A 13,857-nucleotide genomic window follows, 5' to 3' on the forward strand; every position below is an offset into this window, starting at 1 on the left:
CGAATTTTTCCCAATAAAAACATAATTTACCATCCAGAGTAATGAAAAATGGATCACAAAAGTAGTTAAGTATCCTGGAAAAGAGACAGTTACCCCATAAGAGATGTGAGGAATAAGGTAAACTTAGAATTTTAAACTCAAACAAATTATATTCCCTAAAGGGGGAGAAAGCCCTCAAGGAACTTATTTTAATGGTAACTAAACATCACCTAAAATGTGTTTGTTTATAGGCTCATTTCTACACGTTTTTGAACATCCTCATTGGTGGCAAATCTTTGATTCTCAAGGATGATTTTGGTTTGGTTGGTTGTGTGTTCATTTTAGATATTGAGAAGTGACTTAGGTCCAAAGCTGGTGAATGAAGTGGGGAATCAAGTTTGCTCACATTGTTTGGTGTTGGCAAACTCATTGAATAGGCTCATTTGCTTCTCTTATTTTCAGTTCTAATCCTTTGTTTAAACTGAGCTCTAGGCTTTCCTACAGGATACCTGTTGGCAGATGGTAATAGATTAATCTGACAGGTATAGAGAATATTTTAGAGGGCAGAAGATGGAGTCAGAAAGGCCATTTAGGAAGTGGTTTGATATTTCCTTAATGATTCTGAAGTAACTTCCTCTCCCCTCCAAGAATTTCCATATGTAAACACAAGTTGGCTTTGGAATGTGATGACCGAATGGGTATTTTTGACATAGTAGCAGCTCAGAGTTAATACTTCCAGGTTTCTTTGTGGGGGTGGTGGTGGGGGTGGATAATACAGAGTGAGGGAAAGAAAGGAGTTCTGTACAAAAAACTGATGAGATGTATAAAAATTGGAAAAAGTTTTTTAAATGTCTATCTTTGGGGTAAACAGTGCCACTTACTGGCATTTAGGAAAGTGGCATTTTATTTCTCTTTAGCCAACTCGCATTTTCACAAGTATAAACATAAATAGATTTCATGTACTTAAGAGAAGTGTTTACATTTGAAGGTAAGAGCATTTACTGAACTGTCAAACCTACCTGGATCAAGGGACACAGAAGTAATGGGTGATAGCGAGATTTTGGAAGCCATAAAAATTAATACAAAATTGAGTTCAGCTCCTTGGAAGGATGACTGAAAATCATGTTATTCTGATTTCTCACAATTTCATCTACTCTCTCTCTCCATGTAGCACTTCCCATCATCCTCTTCATTCCTGAACTCACCTGTTACTAGTTGCTTCTGCTTGGTTATATGGCCAGTGCTACAAATTCAACAGTTTTAAAAATAAACCCATTTTCTCCCAAACTCAGCCATATCTTTGAGTCTTTACTGTCATGTTTTTCCCCTTCCCATGTCCAGTTAATCACCAAGGTCTGGCAGTCTTCCTTGAGTGGTACTCAGAGTGGTCCCCAGACCAGCAGAGCAGCTGGGAACTCACTAGAAATGCAAACTCATGGCCACTGCAGACCTACTTGAATCAGAAACACTGGAGCTGGGGCCTGGCAATCTGTGTTTTAAAAAGCCTCCAGGTAGTTCTGATACATGCTCAAGCTTGACCATCACTGCCCTAGATCACACCCTTAACAACTAAAGCCTGGGCTGTTACAATATCCACTCATTATATCTAGCCTTTCTCCAACCCAGCCTGTTAGGTTACAAGCCTAATCTTCCAAAACCAAACAATAAGCCACTGCTTTGATCAGTTCACTTTTTTTTTTAATTTATTTTTTAAATTAGTTTATTTTCTATTTTTTAACTTTACAAGATTGTATTTGTTTTGCCATACATTGACATGTATCCACCATGGGTGTACATGTTTTCCCCTTCCAGAACCCCCTCCCACCTCCCTCCCCATAAGAACACCTTGTTGTAGATTGAGTTAAAAATAACTGGCTCAGTCAGGCATTCAAAGAAAGGGAAAGTTGCTCAATCATGTCCAATTCTTTGCGACCCCATGTACTATACAGTCCATGGAATTCTCCAGGCCAGAAAACTGGAGTGGGTAGCTCTTCCCTTCTTCAGGGGATCTTCCCAACCCTGGGATCGAACCCAGGTCTCCCACACTGCAGGTGGATTCTTTACTAGTTGAGTCGCCAGGGAAGGCCTCTGGCATTCAAAGCCTTTCATAATTTGGTCTTGACAGTTCATGGCAACCTCTGTTACAGAAGGAACTTTGTATGTGCCCCTTTATGCCTGTTCTCCTGCCAGTCTCCCACTCTCCTTTAAGGGTCTGTTCAGGGCTGCTTTGCCTAGAAGCAATGTAGTGCAGTGGCAAAAATACATGTGCCTAGCATAAAGGTGTTGTATAAATGATAGCTCCCTTCCTTAATTTGATCTTCCTTGGAATGCTACTATGTCCATTTCTATCTCATTTGGGATTCATTACTATTGCCTGGAGAATTCCAAGGACAGAGGAGCCTGGCAGGCTATAGTCCATGGGGTCGCAAAGTGTTGGACACGGCCGAGCGACTAACACTATGACTATATGACTGACTATTGCTCTGCATTGTTACATCTTTAAATGTGAAGATGTCTAATCTTTTCAGTTACAGTATAAACTTCTTGACTTCTTTACACTTTGCGTGTCTCAGAGATAGGTATCAAGCACTATGTCCTACATCACGTAGGCCTTCCAAACTTTGCTGCTAATAATTTCCCAGCTTAAATCACCCCTTGGTGTTCCATGAAGACTAAGTGTGAAAAAACATTAAACCTGGATCACCAGCATCCAACTTGGGAAGTCTACTATATTACCACTGACTGACAGAAGGGGCACAATGGAAGGCTCAGAACAAAGTTCAGAGGATCTGAAATAAAGCTACAGAAGCAAACAGGACCCTAAATAATGAATTTGCTAACTGTTCTTCTCATGGGGTCAGAAGCACTTAAAACACATACAACTGAAGTATGCTTCTTTCCCTGAGGCTACTAGACACACTGACTACAGCCTCCTTAACTACAAGAGGTCAAAGTTCTATTTTCTCTCCCTATACTTCGTAGCATGTGTGCATGCTTTGCTGATTGGTTTCTTTTATGCTTCTACTTACTTAAAAGTTAAGACAGGCAGCAGGAAATTGTGACCAGGGAGTCCAGAAACTTTTCCAGCTCTAGGGGGCAACAATAGTGATGAACTTAGGTTCTGGGAAGAAATTATGACCTCATGGTTTCTACTGGCTCAGCTGCCCCAACTTTTCTTGCATTAAAACCAACTTATGCCCCACCTGATTATCTATGTTGCCCATCCCTTCCCCACCACCCACTGCTGCGTTATTTATACTATAGTGCAACAAGCAGTTAAATCCTAGCTTAATATAACATACTGTAAAGTGATATGCCCCAAAGCCAATGGTTTAATGGCAAGCTGGGGGAGGGGGATAAAAAGGCACTCACAGAGCTACGCGAAAATGCATTTTCAAAGAAAAATCTGGATGCGTCTAGATGTCCTTGAAGTCTTTCCTCCACCTGCCAAAAATTCACTCCTTGGATTGTGTTACCAGGCTCTACTGAAATCTGGTAGAGTAATTCACTAGTGTGCTTAGAAATTCCCTAACATATCTACTGTGGTATGGATTTCAAATCCAGTAAAACTTCATTAAATTGATACTGGGAAGCAATTTCTATGATTCAAAGCAACAGTTATTCTTCAGCTAGACACACTATTGTTCTGTAATAAACAAATTGAAAAATTCAATCATGGGTGATTTAAACCCTACTTTTTTCAGTCCTTCGCATTTTAAATTGACAAGAGTTTTACAGATTTTTCCTCACTTAAAAAAAAAGTGAAAGGGGGAGAGGGGGAAAATACCACTAAAAACACTATCTCTTGTTACAAGGATCTTAATGAAACATTGAAAACATTTTTTCTGTAAATGTTTTCCATGAGAAAAAGATAAAAACACAGTGCCTTGGATTTCCTCAGCAGTGCATTCGTGAAATTATTTGATCACAAAGGAGGAAAGTGGACGTTTAAAAAAAGATAATTAGAATCTTTTTAACTTGTACACCTAAGCTGTCTACAATTTAGTTAACTCTAGTCCCCAGGAAGGGTGAACCACGGTTTTGTTCATATTTTGCTAGAATATCCAAAGCTGTTGTACCAATGGCTAATCTGGTATTTTAGGACGCGGGTCATTCTAATCCATGACTGTATGATAAATGAAGGGAAAAGAAAGCTCAGTGGGTTGCTGTCAGAGGTATGCTGGAACAAGTCCAGAGGAGGCTGACAGGGAGTACAGCTCTATTCTTGGTGAGAGGTGATGGGGAGAGACAAGCAGGAACAGAGGAGAAGGATGGGATCTGCTTGGCACTAGGTCTCCTGGTTTCTCTGAATGTGCATTTCAGAAGATCTGCTTGAATTATATGGGATTTGGGGGAGGGACAACATCCATGGGAGAGGTCACACAGTGAGCCATTAATCAAAGACACCTCAGTATCAGTGAAATTTATCAGATTCTTTCTAATATGACAGCTGGGACAGAGAAGTAAAGAGGTTTTATTTATTTGTTTGTATTGGGGGGGGGGCGGACACAGACAAGGGACAAAAGGTTATTTTTCTCAAAGACATAAATTTGTCTGAAATCAGCCCTAGTTACTCGGAGAGAAATGAGGGCTCCTCTTTCTCTCAAAGGTCTTGGAAGACGAGAATAAGAGTTTCAGTGTGTGGACAGCTGATTAGTTACCAATATGTTTTGTTAGATCTATCACATATAATACATTTTAGTAAGTAGAAAATGTCTTCAGTGTGCACACATAAATTAGCCTTCACCATCTACAAGAATTCAAGCATCACACAATATATTTACAAAAACAGAATGGAAAAAGTCAGAAACTTCTAGTCTATATGTACTGTACTCACTAACCAACACTTTTACACATAATTCATACCTAATGGAAAAGAGAAGTAAAATAGATGGTTCCTCCCTTTAAGAAATTTACAACCTAGTTTGAGAGACAAGTATACATATATAATTAGGAAAAATCCAAGGCAGTATATAAACCAAGGACTGGACTGTCTGTTACTGACAAGGGATATAATAGGTGCTGGGAAATGGGAGTGATTACTGTAGTCTGGAATGTTCAGAGAAAGTTCATGGAGAAAGTAAGATGGAGACCTTGAAAATCAGGTAGGGTCTGGCCATTTAGTGATTACTGAATTGTAACTGGCATGGTAGAACAAAATAGATTTCTTGCTGGGGAGTAGAAATAACTAAGTACAGATCTGTAGAAAGGAGCCAGATAACAGGAAGTCTGGAAAGCTGAGCAGAAGTCTTCAGGTCTGGTGGTGGTGGCATTTGTGCGGGTGTTTTGGGGTGGGGGTGGGAGACTGGATTTCAATAGGAAAACGTAAGTTACCAAGCAGGAGTGAGAAGAGATAATGACAGCGTTCTCATGTGATTAGCCTAGCATTGTTTTGCAGAATGAACTGCCCATATACATCATAACACCTTTGATAAAGGAGTTCAAAATATACTCCACAGATGACAGTTAATTCATCCTAATAACATCTCACTGAGGCAAAGAAAACGCAGCTTTTATTATTCCCCATTTTGTAGATGTGCTCAAGGTCACTGAATAAATGAAAGGCAGAATAAAAAAAACACAGTATCACAATATTCAATGGTTCCTAGGTACCAGCTAAATTATATTCTCTTATTTGCTATGACTCAGGCAACAGAGGTACATGATGGACCTTTGTCCTCTTGTGCCATTTTTAGACCCTCCTTAGTGTTCAAGGCACATGTCTTACCATGAGCAATTCCCCTTTACTCTCTGTTCAGCCCCCAGCCTGCTTACCCCATACCTTGCAACTACCTCCAACTCTCCCAGCTAAGAACTGTCTTTGATCATTCTGATTCAGCTGGTCTTCTCCCATCATCAGCAACATATTCAACATCTCTGTATCAATCACCTACCAACCAGGACAATGGTTTGGGTTTATGTATTAATGCAAGCACTGCTTTCTAACTCTTTCTATCTCAAATTACAAAGCTGATTAGCCCCTACAGAAGGTGGGAGGAAAGTAAGAAGCCTACATACTAGATTCTGACACCAAGCTGAATTCCTTCTCCAATTTAGGCTTCATGATGAGAATTAAATAAAGAATTCCTCCCCCACCCCCAGTTAACTCCTTTCTGATCGTGACACATTTTTTCATCGCCACATGCATCTTAAGTCACCATTCCTTTTCTTACAAGCCAATCCTCCACCTTAGCTTCCTGCCTCATGAGGGCCCTCACTCCAACATGCTCTCTGACATTATGACCTCTCCCTCCTTTGTGGCTCCCGTCCTTCAGTTTCAAGCAAAGAAACCGGCCAAAAGTAAATGCTCAGTATATGTCTGATGAATGACTAAAGCTCCAGATCTATATGTTCAAGTATTCGCTGGACATTTTTAAAACTGGCTTTACTGAGGCATGTTGATATACAAAAAATTGTACCAACAACACAAGAGAAGACTCTACACGTGGACATCACCAGATAGTCAACACCGAAATCAGATTGATTATATTCTTTGCAGCCAAAGATGGAGAAGCTCTATACAGTCAGCAAAAACAAGACCAGGAGCAGACTGTGGCTCAGATCATGAACTGCTTATTGCCAAATTCAGACTTAAACTGAAGAAAGTAGGGAAAACCACTAGACCATTCGGGTATGACCTAGATCAAATCCCTTATGAGTATACAGTGGAAGTGACAAATAGATTTCACAGACTAGACCTGATAGAGTGCCTGATGAACTATGGACAGAGGTTCGTGACATTGTACAGGAGACAGGGATCAAGACAATCCCCAGGGAAAAGAAATGCAAAAAAGCAAAATGGCTGACTGAGGAGGCCTTACAGATAGCTGGGAAGAGAAGAGAAGCAAAAAGCAAAGGAGAAAAGGAAAGATATTCTCATCTGAATGCAGAGTTCCAAAGAACAGCAAGGAGAGATAAGAAAGCCTTCCTCAGCGATCAATGCAAAGAAATAGAGGAAAACAACAGATTGGGAAAGACTAGAGATCTCTTCAAGAAAATTAGATACCAAAGGAATATTTCATGCAAAGATACGCTCGATAAAGGACAGAAATGGTATGGACCTAACAGAAGCAGAAGATATTAAGAAGAGGTGGCAAGAATACACAGAAGAACTGTACAAAAAAGATCTTCACGACCCAGATAATCACGATGGTGTGATCACTCACCTAGAGCCAGACATCCTGGAATGTGAAGTCAAGTGGGCCTTAGAAAGCATCACTATGAACAAAGCTAGTGGAGGTGATGGAATTCCAGTTGAGCTATTTCAAATCCTCAAAGGTGATGCTGTGAAAGTGCTGCACTCGATATGCCAGCAAATCTGGAAAACTCAGCAGTGGCCACAGGACTGGAAAAGGTCAGTTTTCGTACCAATCCCAAAGAAAGGCAATGCCAAAGAATGCTCAAACTACCGCACAATTGCACTCATCTCACACGCTAGTAAAGTAATGCTAAAAATTCTCCAAGCCAGGTTTCAGCAATACGTGAACTGTGAACTTCCAGATGTTCAAGCTGGTTTTAGAAAAGGCAGAGGAACCAGAGATCAAATTGCCAATATCCGCTGGATCATCGAAAAAGCAAGAGAGTTCCAGAAAAACATCTATTTCTGCTTTATTGACTATGCCAAAGCCTTTGACTGTGTGGATCACAATAAACTGTGGAAAATTCTGAAAGAGATGGGAATACCAGACCATCTGACCTGTCTCTTGAGAAACCTGTATGCAGGTCAGGAAGCAACAGTTAGAACTGGACATGGAACAACAGACTGGTTCCAAATAGGAAAAGGAGTACGTCAAGGCTGTATATTGTCACCCTGCTTAAAATATCAATAACCTCAGATATGCGGATGACACCACCCTTATGGCAGAAAGTGAAGAAGTACTAAAGAGCCTCTTGATGAAGGTGAAGGAGGAGAGTGAAAAAGTTGGCTTAAAGCTCAACGTTCAGAAAACTAAGATCATGGCATCTGGTCCCATCACTCCCTGGGGAAATAGATGGGGAAACAGTGGAAACAGTGTCAGACTTTACTTTTTTGGGCTCCAGAATCACTGCTGATGGTGACTGCAGCCATGAAATTAAAAGACACTTACTCCTTGGAAGGAAGGTTATGGCCAACCTAGATAGCATGTTTAAAAGCAGAGACATTACTTTGCCAACAAAAGTCCGTCTAGTCAAGGCTATGGTTTTTCCAGTGGTCATGTATGGATGTGAGAGTTGGACGGTGAAGAAAGCTGAGCGCCGCAGAATTGATGCTTTTGAACTGTGGTGTTGGAGAAGACTCTTGAGAGTCCCTTGGACTGCAAGGAGATCCAATCAATCCATCCTGCTGCTGCTGCTGCTGCTGCTAAGTCGCTTCAGTCGTGTCCGGACTCTGTGCGACCCCATGGACGGCAGCTCACCAGGCTCCGCCGTCCCTAGGATTCTCCAGGCAAGAATACTGGAGTGGGTTGCCATTTCCTTCTCCAGTGCATGAAAGGGAAAAGTGAAAGTGAAGTTGCTCAGTCGTGTCAGACTCATAGCGACCCCATGGACTGTAGCCTACCAGGCTCCTCCATCCATGGGATTTTCTAGGCAAGAGTACTGGAGTGGGGTGCCATTGCCTTCTCCGATCAATCCATCCTAAAAGAGATCAATCCTGGGTGTTCATTGGAAGGTCTGATGTTGAAGCTGAAGCTCCAATACTTTGGCCACCTCATGCGAAGGGTTGACTCATTGGAAAAGACCCTAATGCTGGGTAGGATTGGGGGCGGGAGGAGAAGGGGACGACAGAGGATGAGATGGTTGGATGGCATCACCGACTCTATGAACATGGGTTTGGGTAGACTCCGGGAGCTGGTGATGGACAGAGAGGCCTGGCGTGCTGCAATTCATGAGGTCGCAGAGAGTCGGACATGACTGAGCGACTGAACTGAACAATTCAATTCAATTCTGTATACAATTTTATGGGTTTGCACATATACATACACCTTTGAAACCATCACCACAGTCAAGTTAACAGACATACAGCTCTACATTTTTGTCATCCCGCTGTTACCTCAAACTTCACAAGCCCACAATAGAAATCATTAATATTCTACTAGATCTGGCTCTTCTCCCTGACTTTCCAACTTTTTTTGGATGTACCATAATTGTCCCAGTTCCCCATATTCGACATCACAATGGCTTCAATGCTTTCTTCTGTAACTGGCTAATTTTAAGTCTAGTAATTATATTTTCTACCTCATAGTACCAGGCATATGGAAGGCAATCAGTCAATGCAAGGTCCATTGCATCTGTACAGATATGACTGCCTCATTGAAGTAGCCTCAGTTGATCAAACTACCTGAAGTCTCTCGATCCTCCACCTCATCCATTCATCCAATCTTAAGATTTCTCTTCCTATATATAACTTTGTTCATTAAGCCTTCTTTACTTAGCAATAGTGGCTAGTCTGAAGGCCAAACCCTTCCCCAGCATTCAAGAACTGCCACAATCTGGACCCAATCAAGTCTTCTAGTCTTACCCCCTACTATTTCTCTATTGCAATTCTTCATCACAGTCCAAGCGATTTTTATCCCATGAACCAAGATTGTGTGTGTATACACACTTGCTCAGGGTATTTCCCTGCTTGGAAATACCCTTCCAGTATGGACCCTAACAATCTTTTAGGGGCAAGACTTTGACTCTCCCAGTCAAAAACCTCTATTACAGAATAAGTGTCATAGATTTTGCATTGTTCATGTTTCATGTACTAGATTTAATTCCCCAACAACATTTTAAGATCTTTAAGGGCAGACATTATGTAGTATACTTCTGTGTCCTTCCCAGAACCCAGTAACTAGGTTCACCAATGCAAGGAAAGGTTTTCCACCTCTTAGATAAAAGTCTTCAATAATGTGTTTATTAAGTCTTACCTTCATTTCCATCTCACATCTCAAATAACAACCGTTTAAAAACTGTTCCACCTTGATCATATTTAAAGATACATGAAGGCTAATGTTTAAATTCTTTAGCAGGAAGTTTAAAAAAATTCTTTCACAAGAGGCATAACACAAAGCATAACATAATAACACTTAGTACTCTAATTCAACATTTAACTTCATTCTCTCACCCACACTTTATGAAAGATTTAACACCCAATTTAGAACTCCTGTCTTCATAAATACTCATGCAGTTTCTAAGGGGAAATATGTTAAACTTAAGAATGATTTACAACTGTGAACTTCAAAGAAAAAACATGTTTTAAATCATTAAAGAGTAAATATTTGAGTGGAAAGAAACAGGTTTATTGGTTTATTTTGTTTAAGTTGTGCTTTAAATATTTTTCAAGAGTTCAGCTCCTGGTATGGAAAATTCCTTTAGCAATATACTACAAAAGTAAGCACAAATCAAGCATCAAAAAATTCATATCCTCCACATTTGGTGTAATATGGCAAAAATTTCATTACGACAATATTAAGAAATATCAACAATACAAGTCTGAATAACTAATTCATAAGGAAGGGTTTTAACTGGACCAAATCCTGGGTTTTCTTTCGTCACTCCAAGTTTCTTTTCTATTTTAAACTAGAGGCAACAGAAATTTCTTTGTTTGAATGTCAGGAATGCTGGAAGTCTTAAGTGATAGAACAGGTAGCTCGACTTCACGTCTCTCCTCAGGGGGAGAAAAACATTGCGGATAAAGTAATTTTGTTTTTATTTCTGGAAAAATCATTTTTCCATAAATCTTCATAATTCCCTAAAATAAACTGTTAAAAAGTTACTGGCTGGTCGACCACTTCACCCTGATTTGTGGAAATACTATACATTAATTTCAGGAACACATGGCTAACTCAAGTTTTCTCACTACTGTAAAGATCTAAAAGTTGCTCCTAACTCTTGCAAAAAACTCGAGAAAAATTTTACAAGCTAGTGATATATTCCTGCATCTCATCTTCACTACTTTTAAACAAAAGAATAGTCACAGCAGTCTAGGCACAAGAGTCGCGCTGCAAATCATCAAATTTGTTTTTAGGATATCCCACAATTTTAACTGTGGAAAACTTTTTTGTTGCCCCAAATGCTTAAGAACCACATCTACGGAGAGCATGGAAATAAGAAGTTAAGAATTTACCATTTCATTAAGATAGAGACAGTGATAAGTATTCCTCTTTTCTTTGCTAATGTTGAGATGATTGCCCTTCCCAAAGTCATCACAACTTTGGGTAGGCATAAAGTGAAAGGCAGAATTTATCATTGAAAATACAAGACTCACATTCTAACCCACCTTAATGAAGATTTAAAAAAATTTAAAAATTCAAAAGATAGGGAACTCAGATAATGAAACAAAGCAAGGAGCCATAAGAAATACTGAACAGTAAGGAGTTCCTAAACCATGTAAATCAAACAAAGACAAATCAAAGAAGGACCAGAAACCATATAAATCAAATAAAGTCAAGACAAATGAAATAAAGCCCAGAAACCATTTTCTCCTCAGCACGCAGGGTTCCCCAGGATCAAACTTGATCAGGAGGTGCTCACTCTGCTGACACACGCACGCAGGCAGCGCGTGCACACAATGGAGTGAGGAGTACTGAGACACTCAGAGACAAACTTCACACGAGGACAGTTCTACTCCCCGAAGGAAAGGAGAGCACGGTGGCAAAGTTTTCCCACCTTCTTCCACATCAGACAGAGCAAAACTGTAGTTGATAAGGCAAACTACTAAATTCTCTGGATATAATCAAAGGCAGAACTGAATGAATGGGGTGAGGGGCAGTGGCTGGGGGAAGGAGGGAGGGAAGGAGGGAGGGAAGGAGGGGGTGGCGTGAGAAGAAGGAAGTTTGAGGCATTTTGTAAAGCTTGAATGGATTAACCTTTTAAAACGCCCTAATATTTCGCATTTCCCTTTTGCTTCCTTTTCTTTTTTTAAAAACTACACATCGATTTCCTGGGACTCAACCCAGACTTGTCCTATATGTAGCTGAAAGGCCTGGTGCTTAGGACACACAGGAGTCCTAGGTTAGATATATGTCCGATACAAACAGTCCTTTTGGGGGAAAGCATTTTAAAAATCACTTTTTTCGTGTGATCATGCATCAAATATGACCAACTGTTTTTCTTTAAAGATGAATTCCATGCATTATTTAGTAAATTGAGGCCCCAATCCATGGCGCTTTGATTTCTACTAGCAACATTAGCTATTTACTAAACATTTTTTCTGAACTTAGAAAACGTTTGCTTCCACATTTTTAGAAGATAATGAGGCTTAAGTGTTTCTAGTCTTTTACCTATTCCTAAGTGGGGGTGTTTAGGCTGTCTAGAAAAGGAAAAAATAAAAAATAAAACGTGAATGCTTAAAAGCTACTCAACTTCTTAACATTTAGTAGATAGCTTGAAATGCACCGATTTAAAAACGTGACAATGTAGAAAGTTTGTGGACATAGCTTGTTGCTTCTTTAATAAAATGAAAACGTAAGGGGGGAGGGCTGGTAAGATGTAAAAGGTAAAAAGTTAGGTCCCAGGCCGTAATATCTTGTCGTCCAGGACAAAAAGCTTTGCAACGACCGCACTGCCACAGCCCTCCGGTGGAAAAGGCAGAGGGCGGGGGCGGGAGAGTCATCACCTCCGCTGCTCTAACTTGGGACCCTGCGTTTCTCACACCCCACTACGGGCCGGGCCCGGTGGGGGGAGCGAGACACAACTTGGCCCCAAAGCAGCAGCCCCAAAAGAGGAAAAAAGTCACCTCGCTCTTTGCTCTACGCACACAGGAAGAGCCCAATTCAAAGCCGCCAGCACCGACACCCCCTTGCCTTGCTCCGCCCCAACTTGTGTCGTGTGTGTGTGTGTGTGTCTGTGTAAGCACCACTTGCGTTTTACCCCACGAATTCCGAGACACCTCCATCTCTCCCAAGTGAAGTGCTTCCATTCCCACCTCCCAGGCGCACCAGCTCAGCCGGCGCAGGTGTCCCGCCCCCGCCTATTTTGACGCCCCCCCCCCCAGCCCCCGGCATCCCCAACGAGCCGCGCGCCCCAGTCCCTCCGCGACCAGCCGGCGCAGTGCACCGCCCAGCTTACACGCCGGCAAACACCGAGAGCTCTCTGCCCGGGTCACCTGGCCGGAGCGCCCGGCCCAGCTTCGGTCGGGGGAGCCCCCGGGCGCCTCTCGTCACCGGCGCCCAGCGCGGAGCGCGCCCCGGACTCCCGGGCAGTCACGTGGACGGCGGGGGCGGCCCGGGCGTCCTCACCTGCATCCCGGGCACTTGGACCGCCACCGGTGAGTGGGCCATGAAGGCGAAAGCGGCTCCGCGCGACTTCGGCGGCGGCGCCTCGGGCTCCGACTGGCTCCTCCTCTGGGGGTAGGTCGGCGGCCCTTTCAGGCTCTTCGACCGGGGCCTGGAAGGACACACACGAGTGGGGTGACGGGGCTGGGGGCGCGCGCGGCCCGGGGCCGGGAGGTGGGCGGTCCGCCGCGAGGCTCCCCGGGACTCAGTCTACCTTTCTGGCGCCCGCCCGCCGCTCTGGCCGCCGCCTCCGCTGCCGCTGCTGTTGCTCCTGAGCGCCGGGTGCCCTGTGTGGCAGTGGCCGGGACCTGGGCTCCAGTGATGCCGCTCGTCGGCGCCTCGCCGCTTTAGGAAGAGGAGGTGGAGGCGCCTCAGCCACCCGCCCGCTCGCCGGGCCGGGGAGGCGGTTGGGGGCGGTTCCGCCGCTGGCCCTGCCTCCGCCCCGCCGCCGGGCGGTGTCAGGAGAGCTGGGACTCCGCGCTGGGAAGGGGCTTGGCTGGGGCGCCAGGAGCCCGAGAAGAGGGAGGCTCTCCAGGGCCACGGAGAGAACTCGTGGGCTGGGGGGCGTGGAGCACGGCTCGGCCTGGAGAGAGAAGAGAAGAGTTCTGGTGACCCGCGGGGTCCGAGGGCGTCCCGGACG

General features: G+C 43.2%; 1 protein-coding gene across 2 annotated transcripts in view; it reads right to left on the reverse strand.

Annotated features, from left to right (window-relative positions):
* The window catches only part of STK26 (serine/threonine kinase 26), an 85,799-nt gene that overhangs the window by 57,389 nt on the left and 14,553 nt on the right, over positions 1-13,857 (reverse strand). For both annotated transcript variants that reach the window (XM_081567325.1, XM_081567324.1), the window contains exons 2-3: positions 13,432-13,800; positions 13,182-13,329 (exon numbers count right to left, since the gene is read on the reverse strand). In XM_081567325.1, coding sequence (XP_081423451.1) covers positions 13,182-13,329; positions 13,432-13,800 — 517 coding nt within the window. The remainder of the gene's footprint in view (positions 1-13,181; positions 13,330-13,431; positions 13,801-13,857) is intronic.

Source organism: Giraffa tippelskirchi, chromosome X, assembly GCF_054371585.1.
Source record: "Giraffa tippelskirchi isolate mGirTip1 chromosome X, T2T-mGirTip1v1.2.pri, whole genome shotgun sequence".
Classification (NCBI taxonomy): Eukaryota; Metazoa; Chordata; class Mammalia; order Artiodactyla; family Giraffidae; genus Giraffa; species Giraffa tippelskirchi.